Source organism: Saccopteryx bilineata, chromosome 9 (genome assembly GCF_036850765.1).
Source record: "Saccopteryx bilineata isolate mSacBil1 chromosome 9, mSacBil1_pri_phased_curated, whole genome shotgun sequence".
NCBI classification, from domain to species: Eukaryota; Metazoa; Chordata; class Mammalia; order Chiroptera; family Emballonuridae; genus Saccopteryx; species Saccopteryx bilineata.
This window is the reverse complement of record NC_089498.1, coordinates 93,440,525-93,463,430: the sequence shown is the minus strand read 5'-3', so window position 1 is coordinate 93,463,430 and position 22,906 is coordinate 93,440,525. Positions and strand designations below refer to the sequence as shown.

General features: G+C 38.9%; 1 protein-coding gene across 6 annotated transcripts in view; it reads left to right on the top strand.

Annotated features, from left to right (window-relative positions):
- PARG (poly(ADP-ribose) glycohydrolase) overlaps positions 1–22,906 on the top strand; it is a 169,656-nt gene that overhangs the window by 39,565 nt on the left and 107,185 nt on the right. For all 6 annotated transcript variants that reach the window (XM_066242781.1, XM_066242780.1, XM_066242779.1 and 3 more), the window contains 2 exons: positions 9,178–9,270; positions 15,215–15,372. In XM_066242781.1, the coding sequence (XP_066098878.1) occupies positions 9,178–9,270; positions 15,215–15,372 (251 nt within the window). The remainder of the gene's footprint in view (positions 1–9,177; positions 9,271–15,214; positions 15,373–22,906) is intronic.

Genomic DNA, 22,906 nt, shown 5'->3' with positions numbered 1-22,906 from the left:
CTTTTCAGCTCTATTAGGTGATATTTACAGTATTCCATGGCTTTGCCTCTGCCTACTTCTTTCCACTTTCCTGCTCTAAACCTGATAGTCTGATGACTGAATTGCTTATTTGTGTGTGTGTTTTTATTTTTTATTTTTAAATTGATTTGAGAGAGAGAGAAGGGAGGGAAGGAAGAAGAGAGAGAGAAAAGTATCAACTTATTGTTCTCTTACCAGTACTTGTTCCATTTAGTTGTGCACTCATTGGTTGCTTCTCATATATGGCCTGACTGGGGATTGAACCCACAGCCTCAGCTGGCCAGGACAACCCTCTAACCATTAAACAACCTCGCCAGAGTTGCTTGTGATTTTGTGACATGCTGTTTTCTTGCTCTTAATTCATCCTTTTAGATTTAGCTCAGTCGTTATTTCTTTTGGAACTCTTTTCCGTCTTTCTAGATTCTACTAAAAACTCCCTGTGCTCACAGTAGTACCTGTACATGCCACCACACACTTGCCACAGAATGTGTGATCTCAGAGGACCCAGGTTCGAGACCCTGAGGTCACCAGTTTGAGTGCAGGTTCATCTGGTTTGAGCAAAGCTCACCAGCTTGAGCCCAAGGTCACTGGCTTGAGCAAGGAGTCACTCAGTCTGCTATAGCCTCCTGGTCAAGGCACATATGACAAAGCAATCAATGAACAACTAAGTTGCTGCAATGAAAAATTGATGCTTCTCATCTCTCGCCATTCCTGTCTGTCCCTATCTACCCCTCTCTTTGAGTCTCTGTCAAAAAAAAAAAAATGTCTGCATCTTTCATGAGACAACTTCAGGCATGTTAGTGTTCTCCAGTTCATGGCTGGTACTTGGTAAACGTTTTTTTAACTTTAAGATATTCAAGGATAGTGGATCAACACACAGGAATGACAATCCTTTTTTTTTTTTTCTTAGTGAGAGACAGAGAGAAGGACAGATAAGGACAGACAGACAGGAAGGGGAGAGATGAGAAGCATCAATTTTTTGTTGTGGCACCAAGTTGTTCATTGATTGTTTTCTCATATGTGTCTTGACCAGGGGGCTACAGCAGAATGAGTGACCCCTTGTTCAAGCCAGCGACCTTGGGCTTCAAGCCAGCAACTTTTGGGCTCAAGCCAGTGACCATGGGCCATGTCTGTGATCCCATGCTCAAGCCAGTGACCCCGCACTCTAGCCAGATGAGCCTGTGCTCAAGTCAGTGACCTTGGGGTTTTGAACCTGGGTCCTTTGTGTCCCAGTTCAGTGCTCTATCTATTGCGCCACCGCCTGGTCAGGTCAGAAATTGCAGTCTTAAGCCACAGTCTCTTCCTTATTTGTGTAAAATTATAGTTGACCATTTGAGATTGGTAGTTGGTAGAGTGAAAAAGTGAGGCTGGTACACATAATCCTCATGGATGTGTTTATATGGCATTTTTACCCTCAAAAGTAGTATGTTTCAAGGGGACAGAGACCTTGTATTATTTACCTTTGTGTTTGTCTCTCATACAGTGCTCAATACAGTGTCCTGGGGACAGTTTATACTCCATATGTGCTTGAGCTAAATAGCAACACACCAGAATTAACTAGAGCATGGAGGTCCACCTACTTAGCTGTTCTCTCCCTCAGACTCCTGAGCTCAGCTAATCCACAGCTTAGGGACCCATTTGCCTTTTTATTCTCTCCATGCAAGAAAAGAATTAATGACTGAGGTGATAGACTGAGACTGAACTCTTTTTATTTTCCTTTTTCTTTTCCAAGTGAGAGGAGAGGAGATAGAGAAACAGACTCCTGCATGTACCCCAACCGAGATCCACTCAGCAATTCCTGTCTGAGGCTGATGCTCTGCCCATCTAGGGCCATACTTAAAACCATCTATTTTTAGTGCCTGAGACAGAGGCCCCATGGAGCCATCCTCAGCACCCAGGCTGATGTGCTCAAACCAATTGAGCCATGTCTGTGGGAGGGGAAGAGAGGGAGAAAGGGGAGGAAGGAGATACAGATAGGTGCTTCTCCTGTGTGTCCTGACAGAAAATTGAACCTGGGACATCTATAGGAGGGGCAGACACTCTACCACTGACCCAACCAGCCAGGGCTGAGCCTGTACTCTTAATCTTTTTTTTTTCTTTTTTGATGCATCTAAATGCTGTCTATATCAGCTGTCAGTCACATGCTTTTAGTTTTATATGGGCTCTAAATCCAAAGTCTTTCAAAAGGAATAGTTGACCGTTTTTGAACTCATCTGTATTTTAGAATGAATTATAGTAACCAAAAGTAGCCCAATACACTTGAGTTAAATTAGGTGCATTTAAAAGTCCCCAAACCAAAAAAAAAAAAAAAAAAAATGCAGATTTAGCCTTAAGTATTTGTATCATCTAGTCATATACCATAGATACCTGGGAACTTTTGAATCTTATATTTGGATTGCTGTGGTGACTATTTTGTTGAGATGGAGTAGAGTTGCAACAGGGACTAAATCTGTGTTGTCCATACAGTAGCATTAGTCATATATGGCTATTAAGTTGAAATAAAGTAAAATCAAATTTGAAATTCAGTTGTTTAGTCACAGTAGCCACAGTTCAGGTGCTCAGTACACACATTTGGCGGGTGATTACCGGCATGGACAGTGCAGAAGTTGTGTATGCACTGTACTGGGTTCCTCGGTTTCTGACATCTTGCTGCTTTTGCTACCTGGAAGCTACTACTGGTTGGATCTCTTCATGGGGAACTTCAGAGGTTTATCAACATCCTTTTGTCATGTTTTGAGTTTTTTCTAGAGTGGATATTACCTGAAATAATTGAGTTGCTGAGCAGAACTTGGTTAATGTTTTTAAATGATATTTTCATTTTAATAGTATTTCTTTTCATTACTAATGCATTTGTGTTGTGTTTTTTTTCCCCAAAAAAATCTTCCACCAGGAGATGGCTTCAGATCTTTTGGGAAAATTATGTTTGTTTCAGCCTTATTAATATTGAGGTTCAGACTGTAATATTGATTACTGGTTCATACTAGGTCATTTAAGAGTTAAATTAAGAATTAGCACTATAATCTGTGTGTGTGCACATGACTTGATTTGTATGGCAAATTATTTTCCTAGTGGTGTGAATGTGAGAAGCTGTCATTGAACTATCTTAAAAATTACTTAAAAATAAAAATAAGTAATTTGAAAGTATTTCTTATAGTTCAAAATATTCTCATTAAATTTAAAAGTATAAACAATAATAAAAGATTGAAGTTATTGCTCACTTATAGTTCTATGACAAATTAAGTCCATTTTGCTAGTAGGACTAGAAAACTTACATTAACATTATGTATTTTCTGAAATTTTATCGTGTTGAGTTTGATTTTCTGTTTATAAAAGAAGAATAATAGTGTGACTGTAGGTACTGAAAATATCTGTTGACTTGTATGTAATAGTGTTTTGGTTTGGTGGTGTTTACTAAAGTGATTGATGGATATGACCATGTAGTCACACAGTGATAGAAATGAGAGATGAGAAGGACATGTCAGCATCTTGTGCTAGTGTGGGATTATTTCCTAAAGATAATTATTTACCATGATGGTATTCAGAAGTTAATTCTTCTTTGGAGACAGAATATAATGAGGGTGTATAATCATGTTTTGTCCTTTCTTAGGTAAGAATGCTCTGAATTTTATTATCAGCGTAAAAAAAAGATAGTGATTATCAGTAAATATTGTTTAGAGAAGACTTCCTTCATGTTTCATAAACCTACACAATTCTGTTCTTTTTATATAATGACATTTGTATAGGTAATAGTGTGGCTGTTTTTGATTGGATGCATATTTTGTTTCAAGAATTGGATGAGGATATTCTTCCTAAATTGCTTGTGTTTTCAGATCAGTTGTTAATTATTTGGATTTAGTGGTACATGGTGAAATTTCTGTACCTATCTAGAAAAGCCTGTAAATTTTAAGCCATTAATAGCTTGTTCTCTGAGTAAAGTAAGAAACTAATGCAGACTTATGTTAAGAGGAACAAAACAGTGACTAGGAGAGATGGAATATAGAGTTGTGAGGATTAGCAGGAGGGCCTTCTCACTTAATTTCTTCTTCTTCTTTTCTGTACTGGCTAATAAGAGCTTGGCTGTGGAATAGGAAACTAAGACTAAAAGGAGATTCCATCACAGCACTCCCCCCACCCTTTTTTCCTCATCTGGTAACCAGTGATGGGAAAGTGTCTACAGGAGCTTGATTTATTCCATGTTAAATAACCACCAAATTAACATAATGACAAAGATTTTTTCCTGCGTAAGTTATAGAACAAACACTTAAAAGGCTCTTTGTATTCTCCTTAAAATTATATCAGATGCTTATAATGAGCTGTGATTCTTATCATTCCTTTCCAGATTTGAGTCATAGGACTTTGAAAATTCATAGGGAAACTCTTAATAGCTATTTGGAGCCAAAGCTGAAGAGGACAGAGGGGGAGGATGGCTTCTCACTCAGCACAGGCCTTTTCCTAAGTCATCACTGCTGACCTCAGTTATCACAGCCTTTCAGATCCCTTGCTCCCTGTACCATATTCATTTTGTACCTTTTTTGATGTCATAAGGTAGCATTTTTGGCCTTGGCCAGATAGTTCTGTTGGTTAGAGCATTGTCCCAATATGCAGAGGTTGCTGGTTTGATTCCTGGTCAGAGTACATACAGGAACAGACCAATGTTTCTGTCTCTCTGGTCTTCTCTCCCTTCTTCTCTCTCTAAAATCAAGAAGTAGGCCCTGGCCAGTTGGCTCAGTGTTAGAGCGTCGGCCTGGCGTGCAGGAGTCCCGGGTTCAATTCCTGGCCAGGGCACACAGGAGAGGCACCCATCTGCTTCTCCACTCCTCCCCCTCTCCTTCCTCTCTGTCTCTCTCTTCCCCTCCCGCAGCCAAAGCTCCATTGGAGCAAGGTTGGCCCGGGCGCTGGGGATGGCTTTGTGGCCTCTGCCTCAGGTGCTAGAATGGCTCTGGTTGCAGCAGAGCAACGCCCCAGATGGGCAGAGCATTGCCCCCTGGTGGGCATGCCAGGTGGATCCTGGTTGGGCGCATGCGGGAGTCTGTCTGACTGCCTCCCTGTTTCCAGCTTCGGAAAAATACAAAAAAAAAAAAAAAATCAAGAAGTAACTTTAAAATAAAAGAAATTTGGGGGCCATTTTATTTAGGTCCACAAATTAGTTCAATAATTTGTGAAATATGCCTTCTTAAATATGAAAATATTAGGCTAGCTATTTCCTGAAAACCAATTTGACTTTATTAAAATTGGAGAACACTTTTATTGAAACTGTAATTGTCACGGGTGATACACATGAGAGATCACTCTCTGTGGTTGGCCTGTCAGACTTGCATGAATCTTCAGAAATTACAGGGAATGAGTGAGTTTGTTTTCTTGTAAGCTGTCACATTCTCTTCAAAGTGTCAGTCTGAGTCGTGAACAGAACAGAAACATTCACCTTCTCCAGTTGATTTTTCTATCCTTACATAATTTAGTACTATAATTGTTTTTTTCCCCTCTAATATTTCATTTTTGTAATCTAAAAACATGCCTGAAGAATGGGTGGATATAATGATCTTAAATAGTTCTGTCTTACGTTCTTTTAAATTTTGAAATAGGAATCTACCTGTCAGACTAGGGAAGCTCTAGAGATAGCTTCAATAAATTTAAGGTATTTTATAGAAAGCTCAGTTCATATGCAGTTTGATTTACTTTTCTTTAAAAACAAACAGACAATTCTAGTATTTGTCCTAAGCAGTGGAGATTCTGGTAGGCAGTGGAGAGAAGGAAGTGGAGGAGCTTTGCAAAATTGCCTGTGATAGGAAGTGTCAGTCAATTTAATGAATATTCTTTTTAAAAACTTATTTATTGATTTTAGAGAGAGAGGAACCTTAATTTGTTGTTCTACTTACTCATGCATTCATTGACCTTTGCTAAAAGGCCAAGAAGTGATTCTGCTATCATCGCCTCCATTGGTTGTTTCTTGCATGTCCTCTGACTGGGGATTGAACCTGCAACCTTGGCATATTGGCATAGCTCTAACCAATTGAACTACCTGGCCAGGGCAACAAATATTCTTATTGAGAATGTTACCAATGCACGTCATTGTTTAAATCAACATAAATCTTATCTCAAAGGAACTTCTAGAAAGCACTAGAAGGCATATCTATAAATAACCACAACATAAAGCAGAAGTCTTAAGTGTCTTGTGAAAAGAAGTACAAATACATTACAAGTGGGAGAGTTACCTTCTAGTTTGGTAAGTCAATTTGGATAGACTTTGAAGCAACATGTTCCTTGAGCAAGACATTGAAAGATTAGTTAAGTTTTAGAGCTGAGGAGGAAAGATATTTCAGGAAAAGTGCACATTGTATCTGTGGAAACACAGGTAGGTGTTAGAAAATGCTGAGTCACCTAGTATGTAAAATGCACAGAAGGTTGTGTGTGTGTGTGTGTTTCTCTAAATAAGACTAGATAAGCTTCTAGAGCTATATAGCTTCATTATTCGTCCATGGGGTTTGTACTGTATTGAAAAGGCAATGAAGAGCTGTGGAAAGCTGTCAAGTACAGCAGGGACATACCTGGTTGTGCTGGGGCAGAAACAAAAGGTAGGCTAGAATCAGGGCAGCAGCTAGAGCAGGGGTCCCCAAACTACGGCCCGCAGGCCACATGCGGCCCCCTGAGGCCATTTATCCGGCCCCGCTGCACTTCCGGAAGGGGCACCTCTTTCATTGGTGGTCAATGAAAGGAGCAAATTGACCATCTCATTAGCCAAAAGCAGGCCCATAGTTCCCATTGAAATACTGGTCAGTTTCTTGATTTAAATTTACTTGTTTTTTATTTTAAATATTGTATTTGTTCCCGTTTTGTTTTTTTACTTTAAAATAAGATATGTGCAGTGTGCATAGGGATTTGTTCATAGTTTTTTTTATAGTCCGGCCCTCCAACGGTCTGAGGGACAGTGAACTGGCCCCCTGTGTAAAAAGTTTGGGGACCCCTGAGCTAGAGTATGGTTGTGTGGTAGTCTTGGTTTGACTGGATGAGGAGCTGAGACAGGTATTAGTAGTGATTAAGAAGTGGCAGTGACTATGTAAGGCCCTGCTGGGTCAGTCAGTAGGACTTGGCAGTTAATTGACCTGGAGGTTGTAAAAGGAGGAGCAGGCTCCAGAAAGGTTGCAAATTGCTAGTGCATTAGATAATAATGCTTTGTGGTTTGTATGTGGAGCTTTAGAATTTATAAAACAGATCTGAGCCTTTATAACTCTATATGTTAAACAGAGTTAGAATTTTCTTTATGGATGAAGAAATAAAGAATTCAGGGGTGTTTCTGTGTCAGTGCAGAGAGTAGATACAGATCTGGGCCTCTAACTGTGGTCTTCCAGTTTCAGGGCCAGTGCTGTTTTCTAAGATGTCCTTCCTGGGAACCAGGAAGAAGAGCCCTGGCATCTAGTCTCGGTGTATGCCACTAATTGAACATTGGAAACTGCTTTACTTTCTTCCAGCTTCAGTTCCTTTACTTGGCATTATGCTTTTTACTCTGCAGGGATACTTTCAGGATAAAATACAATTTTTAATTTTTATTAACTCTTTATTCAGCAAATAACAGTGAGTATTAAGTACTCTGCTTGGTACTAGAATGCAAGATGTATAAAATAGTGTTACATAGATGAGAGGAGGAGAGTAAATAACATATACAGGGGTCCTCGGGTTACGACAGTCTCAACATACAACATTTTGAGTTTTCCATGCTCACTCCCATAAAAACTTAAAAAAATTTAGACATGCGTGTTTTGGCTACATGGGTGAGCTAGTTTGGTTTGCGCATGGCAGAAGAATACGTAGTAATGCAGCATATGAGTGAGGGAGTTGGCATTCCTAGTATGCTTAACTATGCCATTTTGGACTGTTAAAAGTGCAAGTGTTCCATTTGTGTTAGGCTAGGGAGTGATTTTCAACTTACACCAAAATTCAGGTTATGTCACTGTCATAGGAATGGAACTGTGTTGTAACTTGAGGACCCCCTATATTCAATAGAGAGCAGGGCTTCACTTGTAGGAAAATTTAATGAAGCTTTTCTTTTTACCATAATGTAAATTATTGTCTTCATTATAATCATCATCATCATTATAAATAAACAACATAATATTATATGACATACTATAAATAATTGCTTATTATTTAAGGTTTTTGCTACTCTTGAAGTTAAATTATTTTACCTTTTAAAAATCTTTTACTACTTATATCTTGGCTTGCATTTAATAGGTTAATAAAAATAATAATTTGTAAAAGTCAGATTTGCATAAAGATACTCTAATAATATATGAGAAGGAATAAAATCATGCTCATTTTTAAATTATGTATTTCATGTCAAACATGTTGGGTTGGTTATATTTTCAAATGACATTTTGAATTTTATTTGTGTTTTTAAGGCAGCATTAGACATAAGTCTGAAGTGTTGACAGTTTTGAAGAAATCTAGTACAGTAATACTGTATCAGATAAATAAGTGATATTTTTTTAAGCGAGAGAGAGAGAGAAAGAGAGAGAGGAAGGGTGAGAGACAAACAGGGAGAGAGATGAGAAGCATCAACTCATAGTTATGGCACCTTAGTTGTTTATTGATTGCTTTCTGTTATGTGCCTTGACTGGGGGGGGCTCCAGCTGAGCCAGTGACCCCTTGCTCAAGCCAGCAACCTTGGGCTTCAAGCCAGCGACCTTGAGCTTCAAGCCCATAGTGACCTTTGGGCTCAAGGCAGCGACCATAGGATCATGTCAGTGTTCTCATGCTCAAGCCAGTGACCCTGCGCTCAAGTCGGTAAGCCTTCGCTCGAGCTGGCAACCCTCAGAGTTTCGAACCTTGGACCTCAGTGTCCAGTTCAGTGCTCTATCCACTGTGTCACTTACCAATCAAGCCTGAGAGAGTTTTAATAGTCAAGCAGTTTTTAGTTGATTTAACCAAGGGCAGACTGTAGTATATTTCTAAGTTTATTTAATTGTAATGGTTAATGAAAGATACTTGATTTTTGGGATACTTAATTAGTTTTCAGTAAGGTTAATTTGGAAATGAATTTGTAAGCTCACCTAACTTTACACCTGTTGGTATTGATAATGTGCCTTATGATGGGATCCTATGAAAAACAGAAATATAATTTAAGTTCATAACAAACTTCACTGATAACATTTCATTGGTTTTCAGGTACTTGAAGAAGCAGAAGCCCAACATTTATATCAGTCCATTTTGCCTGATATGGTGAAAATTGCACTCTGTCTACCAAATATTTGTACTCAGGTGAGTAGATACAACTTCTTCCCTAGTAACTTTCTTGTGACTCACAGGTAAACTCTAATGGCTTAGGTCAGAGAGGCAGAAGGCAGAGATGGCTGTTTTTGCCACAGAATATGTTGATTTTGCTAGAAAAGGTTAGAGGCTAAAGAGAAGGCTACAAAAGGACATTAAAAATGCAGCATTCAATTTCTGAGCTTCAGTTTACACTGGTGAAATTTGCTTGCTGAGACTTCTTTTTCTCTTTTTGTTTAAACAGTCTCTAACTTTAAAAAATATAACAGTGATTATTTTAAAACATACTAATGGATTTAGAACATTTTATCTTCCAAATGGTTTAATGCTAGCCCCCCCCCCCCAGTGGTATATTGTATAACAAATGAGCTCATATGTTCTCTTAACTTTGAAAAACAGAAGAAAATAGCTGGTAACATTCCATTTTGTTTAGTTTTTTTCAATTGTTTAGTGCTATATGACAAATTACTTCAAAATTTAGCACCTGATGGGCTTGCCTCTCCATAAGCTTATTGGATGTCCTAATAACATGGTTGCTAACTTCCCCAGAACAGGCTACACAAAGGACAGAGTGAGGAAGTGTCGTGCCTTTTTGACCTGGTATTTATTTATTTATATATATTTTTAAGTGAGAAGCGAGGAGGCAGAGAGACAGACTCCTGCATGCTCCTGACTGGGATCCACCTGGCAAGCCCACGAGGTGGTGATGCTCTGCCCATCAGGGGCTTCTACTCAGTTGTATCTGGAGCCATTGTTTAGTGTCTGAGGTGAGGCCATGGAGCCATCCTCAGTGTCTGGGGCCAACTTGCTCCAAAGGAACCATGGCTGTGGGAGGAGAAGAGAGAGATAGAAGAGGAGGAGGGGCGGAGAAGCCAATGGGCACTTTTCCTGTGTGTCCTGACCTGAAATTGAACCCAGGCCATCCACACGCTGGGTCAGTGTTCTACCTCTGAGCCAATCGGTCAGGGCTGACCAGGTTTTTAAAGGCACCCAGCATCATGTCTGCTTTTTTCCTGTTCACTAGAAATTAATTACTAAATGTAGTCCACACGTGAGGACATGGTAATTGAGCTCTACTTAAAAGAAGGGGGTGTCAAAGAATTTACATACATATTTTCAAACTTCCACAAGATTTTTCTCCCATGTTTCTCACAGCAGTGGTTTGAATTTTCCTTTGTCTTTTATTGCTAGAGCCATTCTGCTTGCTGCATGCTAGCCAGGGTTCTGCTTAACACTGTTGCTCCAGAGGCCCTAGGGACATGTGGGTGGAACAGTTTCCGAATGCGTGGAATGGTTTCATAATTTCAGTCTGTCATTGGGGCACCCCAAACTACAAGTTAATCATTGGCACAACCAAAAACCATGTCCAGATGCCTGTGAGCCAGCTGCCACCTTCCGCTGAGAACCACTGAGTGGTTTTTAGTGTGCTGTGTTGTTAGCGTTTCACTGTGCCATTTCCAATCTCGCGCAACTTTAATTTTACCTCATCAATGCTTTGTATCTGAAATAAGTTTTTTTAGTGAGCAGGGTAAAACTCAGTTGGTTGTTTATGTTGGAAACTATAGGCATACCTTGGGGATATTACAGTTTGGTTCCAGACCACTGCAATAAAACAAATACCACAATAAAGTGAATGACATGAATTTTTTTATTTCCAGTGCATATAAAAGTTATGTTTACACTATACTATAGTGTATTAACTGTGGAATAGCTATATGGCTAAAAAAACAATGTACATACCTTAATTATAAAATACTTGATTGCTCAAAATGCTAAGCATCATCTGAGCCTATTGGAAAGATGTTGTGATGGGACTTGCTGGATGCAGGTTGCCGCAAACCTTCACTATTTTTTTTGAAAAAGAAAGCAAGGTATCTGTATCCTGGCCCGGTTCTCAGTGGGTAGAGCATCGTCTTGGCTTGCCATGGTTGCAGGTTTGATCCGTGGTCAGAGTACATATGAGAAGCAACCAATGAGTGCACAAGTACATGAAACACTAAGTGGAACAAGTTGATGCTTCTCTCTTTCCATTTCCCTCTTCTTCTCTTTCTCTTTTTCTCTTTCTCCCCCTCCATTCCCACCCTATCACTGTCTTTTCCTCTCTTTCTCTCTCTCAAATCAGTGGAAAAATTAAAAAAAAAAACAACAATAATAAACAGCCCTGCTGGTTGGGTCAGTGGATAGAGTGTTGGCCCAGTGTATAGATGTCCTGGATTTGATTCTCCGTCAGAGCATACAAGAGAAGCAACCATCTACTTCTTTCTCCCTCCCTCTCCTCCTTTTCTTCCTCTTTCTCTCCCACAGCCAGCGGCCCGATTGGTTTGAATGTTGGCCCTGGACACTGAGTATAGCTTGTTGGTCTAAGCACGTCAGCCTCAGTCACTAAAAATAGTTCGCTTGATTCAAGTATCAGCCCAGATGTGTTGCTGGGTGGATCCTGGTTGGAGTACCTGTGGGAGTCTGTCTCACTATCTCCCCTGCTCTCACTTCAAACAAAACAAAAAAACAAGATGTCTGCAAAGTGCAATAAAGTAATACTTGATAAAACAAGGTATGCCTGTATTTACTTGCTTATGTTTCAGGTTCATTCTTTTTCCTTTACCTCCTTTGTTTTTTTCTTACCTAGTAAAATCTCTTACTACCTCTTAGGCTCTAACTTTTACTTCCCCTGAAAAGCCTTCCCTACTTCTCCCAGTTAAATTTAATACCTCCTATAGCACTCAGACCATATCTAGCACATTATTTAATAATTTATGTCTTTATGTAGCTCCCTTGATTATGTTTTTCTTCAAGGGAGATCCTCCTTGTGTCCCCAAGTTTAACATTGTGCTTAATTAAATGTTTTTTTATTTTTCAATTACAGTTTACATTCAATATTATTTGGTATCAGTTTCAGGTGTGCAGCATAGTGGTTAGACAGTCATATACTTTACAAAGTGTTCTTTCTGATATTTCCAATACCCACCTAGCGCCATACATAATTATTACAGTAATATAGACTCTTTTCCCTATGCTGTGCTTTCATCCTCATGACTGCTTTATAACTAACAATTCGTATTTTTTATTCCCTTTACCTTTTCGCCTAGTCCCCAATACCCTCCCCTTGGCAGCCATCAGTCTGTTCTGTGTATCTATGAGTCTGTTTCTGTTTTGTTCATTTATTTATTTATTTATTTTTTCTAGGTGAGAGGGGGGGGAGATAGTGAGGTAGACTCCTTCATGTGACCCAGCTGGAATCTACCCGGCAACCCCATCTGGGGTCGATGCTCAAGTAACGAGCTATTTTTAGTGCTTGTGGCTGATGGCACTCCAACAGAGCTATCCTCAGCACCCAGGGCCTACGCTTAAACCAGTCAGCCACTGTCTGCAGGAGGGGAAGACAGATAGAAGGGGTGGAGAAGGGAGAGAGAAGCAGGTGGCTGTTTCCTCTGTATGCCCTGACTGGGAATCTAATCTGGGACATCCATACACAAGGCTGATGCTCTATCCATCGGACCACCAGCCAGGGCCTGTTTGTTCATTTATATTGTTCTTTAGGTTTTGCACAATTAAATGCTTTTTGAATTCAATGTGTAGTTCATAATTGACAGTTTATTGCCTTTAGACATGAATTGCTTAATCATTTCCCCCTAATGCTTAGGGAGAGAACATTTTCTTTTTTATTTAATGGTATATATATTCAAAAGCATCTAAATTTGTAAGTTATAACAAATCAATTGGCAGAATGAAAATCAGGTTGTGGCTCCCCAACATTTTGTCCGGATTTAAAATAACTGTTCTCCTATTAGTGTGTTAATGGGGAGAACATTTTAATTCTGTGCTCTGTCTACCGAAAAGTAAATCTGTGCTGTGGAAATTAACATTTCAATTTATCAAAATATATCTTTGGCAAGTTAAATTGCATGTATTGTTATTTAATGATTTATCACATTAATATTCTCTAGACCAAATCTAAATGGTGAATATTAGATTTATAAAAAAAAATTAAAGGAAACAAATTTGGACATGCACTTTTGTGAAGACCTTTGTTTATATTAATCAGGCTCTTATTGTATTTAAAAGACAAAAGATTTATGCGATCTGAAGAGAAACCAGAGTATAGTCTCTTATTTAGATGAGCAGTTGATGGTAAGATTTACATCTTGTGGTTTGCCCCAAATGAGCTTTCAGACATTTCTCCTCACCAAGAGAACAGAAATCATTTATGCTATTTAAGATTATGTAGTTATTAGGGGGACAAGAAGTGTTTAATGTCTGTTAAAGCCTCAAATATCACCATTAATTTTAAAATCATTTTTGTGGGCAAGTTGGTAAATTGTAGTTTAAATCTCATTTCTTATTAATGCCAAGTACCAATTTATTCTGAGCTGTTGACACATTGTTACCTTTTCTAAATTTATTGCTGGATCGTAAATAAATGTATAGGATGGGAAATGGAGATCAATATGAGCCATTTCCCCTTTCTTAGAAATAGTGGTTGCTAAGGCCTGAAAGGAGAGAATTTTGGATACTGAAGTGAAAATAAATTCTTTTTGTTTCTTTGTCTGTATACCATTGTGTTTTTCCAAGAGAAATAGTTGAGCAGCAAGTTTAACCTTTTCTTTTTCTAGCAAACTCTTGTTCTAGCAATGATGTGTGTTCTCTGTTATTTAGAGAACAGTTCATTTTTATAGTATTGCAGTTTTGATTTGTCTTGCCTGCCTTTCATCAGTGTGATTTCTGATGTTGAGTCCTGAGATATGATTAGCACAGTTCTCTTGTGTACTGGTGTGTGATTAGTTCTAGCATCCAGGACTCTTAGTTCTGGCCATTAGAGAGAGGGAGAAGAAGGGATGTCTTCCCCCACTGCCAGCACTTTTAATTTGACAATTGATATGTAAAAGAGATGTTGGCCATTGGTCTTTGGTTTTACCATGTGTCTTTAAACATATTGTATAAACATTTAGAATAGAGTAAACCCACTGGATACAATAATTAGGTCCTGTGCATTACACTGAAACTAAAAGGTCAATAAATTTGAGTTTAGAAGGCATTTCAGACATCAAAAGTTTTCCTCAACTTGGAATGATTAGGTAGAACATGCCTTTTTTTTTTTTTAAGTGAGAGGATGGGGGACAGACTCCCTCATGAGCCCCGACCGGGATCCACCTGGCAACTCCCATCTGCTGCTGATGCTCAAATCAGCTGAGCTATCCTCAGCACCTAGGGCCACAACTCGAACCAGTTGAGCCACTGGCGTTGAGAGGAGAAGGGAGAGAGGGAGGGGGACAGAAGCAAATGATTGCTTCTCCCGCCCTCACCAGAAATCAAATCCAGGATATCCACATGCAGGACTGATGCTCTATTCACTGAGCCACCTGGCCAGGGCGTACCTAGAACATGCATATCTTCTTTACAGGTTATACAGAAGTCTGTATACATATATTCTATTAATTGCTGTCATAAAATTGGGTTTGAGTCTCATAAAGAAATGGTCAATGTGAAGTGTCATTCAGAACTAGAAAGAAAAGACTTTTACTTATTTATTTTTTTTTAGATAATTTTATTTAGGACTAAAAGAGAAAAATTGCTGTCCAAAATAAGTAAAAACAAAATTTTGCATGTGCAATAATAGTTAAACTCAACATTGTATTTTTCTGTTTCATCTTTTGTTTTTAATTTTTATTACATGGGTAATGTGTTTTTATGTCTTGCTTGCTAATGTAATCTTGTTTTTCGGTAATAAGTAATGTTGTGTGTTCTCTGCACTATCATTATTATTGATTAGAAATCTGCAGTTAGTCAAACAAGTACAAGTACATTTTTCTAACAGTATTGCTGAGTTAAGAGTTCGAGTGACCTGAAATTATTCCTACTTTAATTTGATGCCTCCGCTTTTGAAATTGCTAAACTAATTATTGCACTTCTTGTCTGTGTTTTTTGTTTCCTTTCTCAGCCGATACCGCTTCTGAAACAGAAGATGAATCACTCCATCACAATGTCGCAGGAACAGATTGCCAGTCTCTTAGCCAATGCTTTCTTCTGCACATTTCCACGTCGAAATGCCAAGATGAAGTCAGAGTATTCCAGTTACCCAGATATTAATTTCAATCGGTATGTTTTCAGTGACCATCTCTAAGTGAAATAGAGAAGGATGGAAAGAACCAGTGATATTTATTGAGTGATTTGCCATTGGCCAAACATTTTATGTATACTTACCTAGTTTATTCCTTACAATAAGGTGAGTTGAGTGACAATTTTGCCATTCTGCAGGCAAGATAAGTAAAGGTAATAGGACTCGATTGGGGTTACAAGACATGCCGCCCTTCTCCAGTAGGCGGTGTGTAGTGCCCTCCTCCACTACTCCTCTCTGATTCCCACCTCCTGCCTCTAGGGTAGGGCAGTGGGCCAGGTCAGAGGAGGAGGCACAGTCAGGGAGCAGAGCAACATATCCGGATGCCAACCTGTTGTTGTCTTCAACGTTGAATGGTGCATAAATGCCCCTTATTTTAGTTTACCATTTTAATGTTATTTTTAAACTTTATTTCGAATTTATTTTAGATCTAAACATTTGCAAAAATAGTATTAAGAATTACTGTACACAACTCACACAGCTTCACCGTATGTTCATATTACTACTATGCAACCATACTCTGTAACATACTGTTTGACCACAGTAAAAGCTTTGAAACCAAGTAGTTAGTATTGTTACAATACTATTAACTGAACTACAGACCTTACCTGAATTCCAACAGTTTTTCTTTTATTTATTTCTTTTATTTATATATTTGTATTTAGAAATTAAATTTAATGGGGTGACACTGAAAAATAAGAGTATATAAGTTTCTGATGACCATCTCTGTAGCATTTGAATTGTTGATTGGTTGTGTGCCTATCACCCAAAGTCAAATCATTTTCTGTCACTGTATATTTGTCCTTCTTTACTCTTCTCCCTCACCCTTCCCTCTGGTAACCAGTTTTTCTTCTGACTTTTTCTGTTCCACTATCCTCCCAGTTTTCACATTGTATTTAGTTTTCATTTCTCCTTCACCTTGTTTGTTAATTTTTCCTTTTCTTTCATAACTTTGACAGTTTGGGAGACTACTCATCATTTATTTTGTAGAGTGTTTCTCACTTTGGGTTTGGCTGACCTTTTTATACAAATGGAATGAGGTCATATGTTTTGGCAGAAATACCACAGATCTGCTGTTGTATTTTCCTTAGTGCATTATATCAGTGGACTTGTAATGTTGATGTCTTATAATTGGTGATCCCTAGCTAAGGGGCTAGCTATGTAGTTTCCACTATACAGTTACTGACATTTCCTTATAGCTTAATAAATATATTGGGGAGATATGATGACACTGTATAAACATTTTGCCTTACATTTTCCCCCTCTAATTTAGCATCCATTTGGTGGATCTTGTCTGTAATAGTTACTATTGTAGTGTTTGCCTATTTTGATTTTTTTAATCCTATATTTCCTTATGCATTTATTAATTGGAATTATAGTGTAAGGAAGGAGGTACCCCTTCCCCTTTTCTCCCATTTTTTAAAAATACCAGAATGGACTTATGGATGTTTATTTTATTTTGTGAGTTAAAATTTAACATTGTCAGTAACTTGACTTCTCAAATTGTTCTAGTTTTGACCATTAGGCCTCCTTCATGTTGGCATCTGTGTTCTCTTAACAAGACCCAAACTTTATTTTGAGCATTTCTTACTCTGGCATCACAAGATGTTCCAGGTTCATCTTATATTTTTCATGGCCCAACCCAGGAATCAACCATTTTCCCAAGAAATCCTGGTTTCTTTTATTGGAGAGTGGTATTTAGAAACCAAAACCTGGGTAATAGAAGTGCTTATTGCAGCTAGAATATTATTGTTTCTTTTTTTTTAATTTTTTTAATTTTTTTAAATTTTTTCTTTACAGGGAGAGAGAGAGAGAGAGAGAGAGAGAGAGAGAGAGGGATAGATAGGGACAAACAGACAGGAACGGAGAGAGATGAGAAGCATCAATCATCAGTTTTTCGTTCTTAGTTGTTCATCGATTGCTTTCTCATATGTGCCTTGACCGCGGGCCTTCAGCAAACCGAGTAACCCCTTGCTTGAGCCAGCGACCCTCGGTCTAAGCTGGTGAGCATTTTTTATTTTGCTCAAGCCAGATGAGCCCACGCTCAAGCTGGAGACCTCGGGGTCTCGAACCTGGGTCCTCGGCATCCCAGTCCAACGCTCTATCCACTGCGCCACCGCCTGGTCAGGCTATTATTGTTTCTAATGCCACTTACTTTATATGGGCAGGATTTCTGACAACTCCGCCAAGCAGTTAAAATGGATTCATAGTTCTCTGCATTGACATGGAATGTTGGCCCCAACGGCATTGCTTTTAGCTTCTTGAAATTTAGAATGCTCTTCTTTCTTAAAGTGTTAAAAATTCTAGAACTTAGCTGGTGAGTACCTAATATAAATTTTTATTGAAACCAAGCCATAGATTAATACAACTAACTTACTGTGTTTTATTTTATGTATGTTTGGCAAATGAAAGCATAGCACATGATTTAAATGTAAGAACATTTTAAGACTCATAATTCTTGGGCTGTAGTTTTAAGGCTTTCAGACATTAAAATATGAATGAAAATTTCTGTTGTTATATACAATTGTTATCCATTATCAGCACGAAGGAGGAGCGGCAACAGACCATGAAAAATAATATCATCTGTGTAAGAAGAGAATGTCTTTAAAATTTCAACAAGATGATACTCATTTTGTATCATGTCTTCTTTGGTTGTGTAAACAGCAGTCATGAGGGTCAGGTTTTTAACTTGTTTTTCTAAATTGATACATTAGCTTATTTTGTTTTAAGAGAATAATATTTAGTCATTTCCTTTAATTCAAATATACCATGAACACTTACAGTATTCTCCATAGTGTTATGTGCTTTGGGATTACAAGAGACGAGACAAGTTAATTTCTGATTCTGCACCTTTCTGTCCTCCACATGGCTCTTACCTGTGTTTCAAACATCAGTTAACGCATCACTGTTTCTGATTGCTACCCAGTCCTGCCAGGATAGATGTCCTCCTCTGGGTCCCCTGACAGCCTGTGTGCACCTCTGTAATGTAAAGGAGAGATGCACAGCACCAGGATATGTATTAGTGAAGGATATAATTGAGTAAGTGAAACTTTCCTGGGGAAATAACTTTTGAACTAAGTATGAAAGAATGAGTGGGAGTTTTTACCAAAGAGAAAAGGAGAGCTGATGCGTTCTAGGCAGAGGGAAGAGCATATGCAAAGGCACTGAGGTGAGGACACCTTAAGTCCGGTGGCTGATATCAGTAGTGGAGAGGAAAGGCTCGTGTACCTGATCAGAGTTGTATTTTCAAAAATTTGTTTTGACTATAGTGTGGGACCCAAAGTAAAGTGAGCTCACCCCACTGGGGAAGCTGTTGCAGTGCTCTAGGAAAGAGGATGGTAACTGGGAGGGGGTGGAGGGGTGGAGTGGAGCTGTGGAGACATCTGAAGGCCAGTCAGTGCGATGGTAATGGGCTGGATTGGTAGCTGGAGGGAGAGGTATCCAGGGTTCTTCCTAGGTTTGTGGAACCACAAATGTGCCCTTCGTTTTCTCTACTTTTCTGACTGTGCACCCACCCTGCTTGTTTAGTTCTTTCAGTAAGACAGGGTCTCTTATCTGCCCTTTTGCTGTTGCTGTTTTCATTAAATCCCATGCAATGTAGGCTTCAGAGAGTCCTGTGGAGGGAGTGAAGTGATCTGGAGTAAACCACTGAGTAATCACTGGCTGGTCAGTGGCCATGCCAGGCCATCACTGGGACTCCTTGTCCTCAGTCTGCTGTCTTTGCTTTCCAAGATGCATTGCCTTAGGGATTCAGAGGTGTTTTACTTCTAAGCTGCATATAAGTAACAGTTTTTATCTTTGATATCTCTAGTTTTGGGGGTAGGCTTGAGAGAAAACAAAGTATTGGCACCTGCGCTTGCAGTTATATGAAGAACCTGTTTATTAAATTCAATATTTTGCCTAAGTGAAAAATTACTAAATATTTACTATATAAGACGATTCATTCACCCATAGTTAAGGGCTTCATGTCTCTTACCAGTTTTCGTTTTTTAATATAGAAAAGAAAATGGTCAGATTTTGTATGTAAGAAATAGAAATTTTATTTTATAGAAAGATAATTATCTGTTTCTGTGAGAGAATCCTTTTATTAATAAGAATTATTATAATAATGAAATAGCCTTTCTGTTTATTTAAAATAAGTGATCAGTCCTAGGATCTTTAGAGATGCTGTAAATTATAAAAATTCTATCCAAAATTGTGAATACAACCCCAGTGGTTCTAGTTTTTTCTGGATTTTGGTTTTGGAAAGAAGTGGCTCTTATTAATAATCTTTAAAATGAGTTTCAGTGGCCACTTACGGTCTGTTTTTGTGGAGTGAGTAATTGGCTGATGCGTGCCTCCTAACAGTCCCTAAGATACTCCACGGCTACTTTAGTTTCAGTCTTTTTTTTTTTATTTTTTTTTTTTTTTTATTTTTATTTATTCATTTTAGAGAGGAGAGGGAGAGACAGAGAGAGAGAGAGACAGGAGAGACAGAGAGAGAGAAGGGGGGAGGAGCTGGAAGCATCAACTCCCATATGTGCCTTGACCAGGCAAGCCCAGGGTTTCGAACCGGCGACCTCAGCATTTCCAGGTCGACGCTTTATCCACTGCGCCACCACAGGTCAGGCTTTAGTTTCAGTCTTTCTCAGATGATTGATTCTCAACTGAATTGTAGACATTTTTAAATTTTTTATTTTTTTATAAGAGTTGTTTTGTGTGTTCACTAAGTTAAGGTTTTATCACAAAACCTCTTTTCTAAGAAAGTTATTTTTTAAAAACTATGTTGTGGCTCTTTTTAAACATACCAAAAATAAAGAGAACAAACACTATAATGAACCTCTATTTCAATTACCCAGCTTCAGTATTTAGCAGTATTTTTTTTTACTGCTTTTTTTTTTTAACTATCCAACACCACTTTTTTACCCCTAGATTATTTTAAAACAAACTCCAGACATTAAGTTTCACTTATTAAGAATTTTAGTCCTGGTTGGGTAGCTCAGTTGGTCAAGCATCATCCTGATATGCCAATGTTGTGGGTTGGATCCCCAGTCAGGGCTTGTACAAAATTCAACCAATGAATGCATAAATGAGTGGAACAACAAATGAGTGAGAGTGTTTTTCTCTATCTCCCCTCTCTCTAACTCTTTGAGTAGTATGGACATTCATGTATGACCCCGTGCCTCCTGACCATCCAGAGTACAATCGATTTATTTTAAAAATGTGTAAGGCAACATTAAAAAAAGGCAAATGTATGTTCTTTTTCTGTAAATTGGTTATCAAACAAACATGATTTTAAGTTAATAAAACTGTAACAAACTAACTTCATTTTTTGAAAACAAAACAAAACAAAAAAACAACTCCCAGGAGTCAGCGAGCATGAAAAAACTCACTACTCAAAGGGCTAAAAATCAATAAATAAAAATTTTTAAAAATTCAGTGTTCAAACTCTTCACAGATAATTTGACTCCTGAATCTTGGTTAAGTGTTTATAGCCCCTTTCACCAAAAAGCTTAAGGTTCTCTGTGGATAACATTCCTCATCAGCAAAACAAGAAAAAGCATAAGAGAGGGAATAAAAGGTAAACGTTACAATTAGCAGTTGTAGGTTTTAACATGGAGTAAAACATTGTACTTAGAATTTAATCTCAGTTATATTAAAATACCTGTATCTGTCAGTCTACTTCTGTGCTCACGTCTGTGCTCATAGGTGTGTGAGCATGGAGATGGGCCGGCAAGAGAATGAATCAAAATAGGATTACACTGGATGGTGAGATAAAAACATTAACACTTTTACTTACTATTTTCTATATTTTCAAACTGTTTCCAATGAGCACATATTACTTGTATCATCAGAAGAAAAATAGTCACTTAGGAGGAACACTCAATCATCAGGAATGGAGCAGAGAAGACACAGTTACTACTAGAAAGAGTGGATGAGCCCTTGCCGGTTGGCTCAGCGGTAGAGCGTCGGCCTAGCGTGCAGAGGACCCGGGTTCGATTCCCGGCCAGGGCACATAGGAGAAGCGCCCATTTGCTTCTCCACCCCTCCGCCGCGCTTTCCTCTCTGTCTCTCTCTTCCCCTCCCGCAGCCAAGGCTCCATTGGAGCAAAGATGGCCCGGGCGCTGGGGATGGCTCTGTGGCCTCTGCCCCAGGCGCTAGAGTGGCTCTGGTCGCAACATGGCGACGCCCAGGATGGGCAGAGCATCGCCCCCTGGTGGGCAGAGCGTGCCCCTGGTGGGCGTGCCGGGTGGATCCCGGTCGGGCGCATGCGGGAGTCTGTCTGACTGTCTCTCCCTGTTTCCAGCTTCAGAAAAATGAAAAAAAATAAAAATTAAAAAAAAAAAAATAAAAAAAAAAAAAAGAAAGAGTGGATGATTCTTGTAATTTGGTTTTGAGGGTGGAATCCCACAGATTTTTTGGAGCCTTTCTCAACCAGTTTGTGCTAGTGATTTATTCCTTCCCAAATTACAGCCCCATAGACACAGTATCATTGCCTCCCTTTGACCCTGATGTCTGTATTGAACATGGAGAAGAAACACAGGGGCCCTCAGTACTGGTCTCCTGCAACTCAATAGATGACTGACAGGTGAAAGTCAAGAAATCTTGGGAAGCTTGGCTTTGAGACTTTCCATTTCCTGCCACCAGTTACATGTTTGATTTTAAAGCATGTTTGTTTTTGTCTCGGAAACAGGATCTTTATCTTGTTCCACCTGCAGGGTCATTTATCTGAGGATTTAGTGGGCTGGGTGCTGGGAGTCAGCTTGCCAGGCTCCGTGGAAAACATGGCCGAGCCACTTAATGAAAGGAATGTGGATTAGAATAATGTGACTATTTTATGTATATGACCTGTTTGTTTATTTATTTATTTTGGCTGGCTATTATGTAATATCTAACCAGCACAAGAACCTCTGCTTACTCAGCATTATCTGAAATATTTTTTGCATGAGAAGCTCTTTATAACTAATATTTATTAAGTACTTGCCACTTACTAATCAGTGTGTTATTTTTAATTTAATCCTTGTATTAATCTTATAAATTAGGTATTTTTCTCATTTTTTTCAGGTGAGGAGATGAAGGCTTAGGGCAGGGGTCCCCAAACTTTTTACACAGGGGGCCAGTTCACTGTCCCTCAGACTGTTGGAGGGCCGGACTATAAAAAAACTATGAACAAATTCCTATGCACACTGCACATATCTTATTTTAAAGTAAAAAAACAAAACGGGAACAAATACAATATTTAAAATAAAGAACAAGTAAATTTAAATCAAGAAACTGACCAATAATATTTCAATGGGAACTTTGCTCCTCTCACTGACCACCAATGAAAGAGGTGCCCTTCCAGAAGTGCGGCGGGGGCCGGATAAATGGCCTCAGGGGGCCGCATGTGGCCCACGGGCCGTAGTTTGGGGACCTCTGACTTAGGGGGTAGTTTATCTCACCAAGTTATCTGGTATAATTGGGGTTCAAACTCAGGAGGATATAGGCAGTTTCTGGAAGCTGTGTCCCTTAACTGTTGTACTATACAGCCTCCTT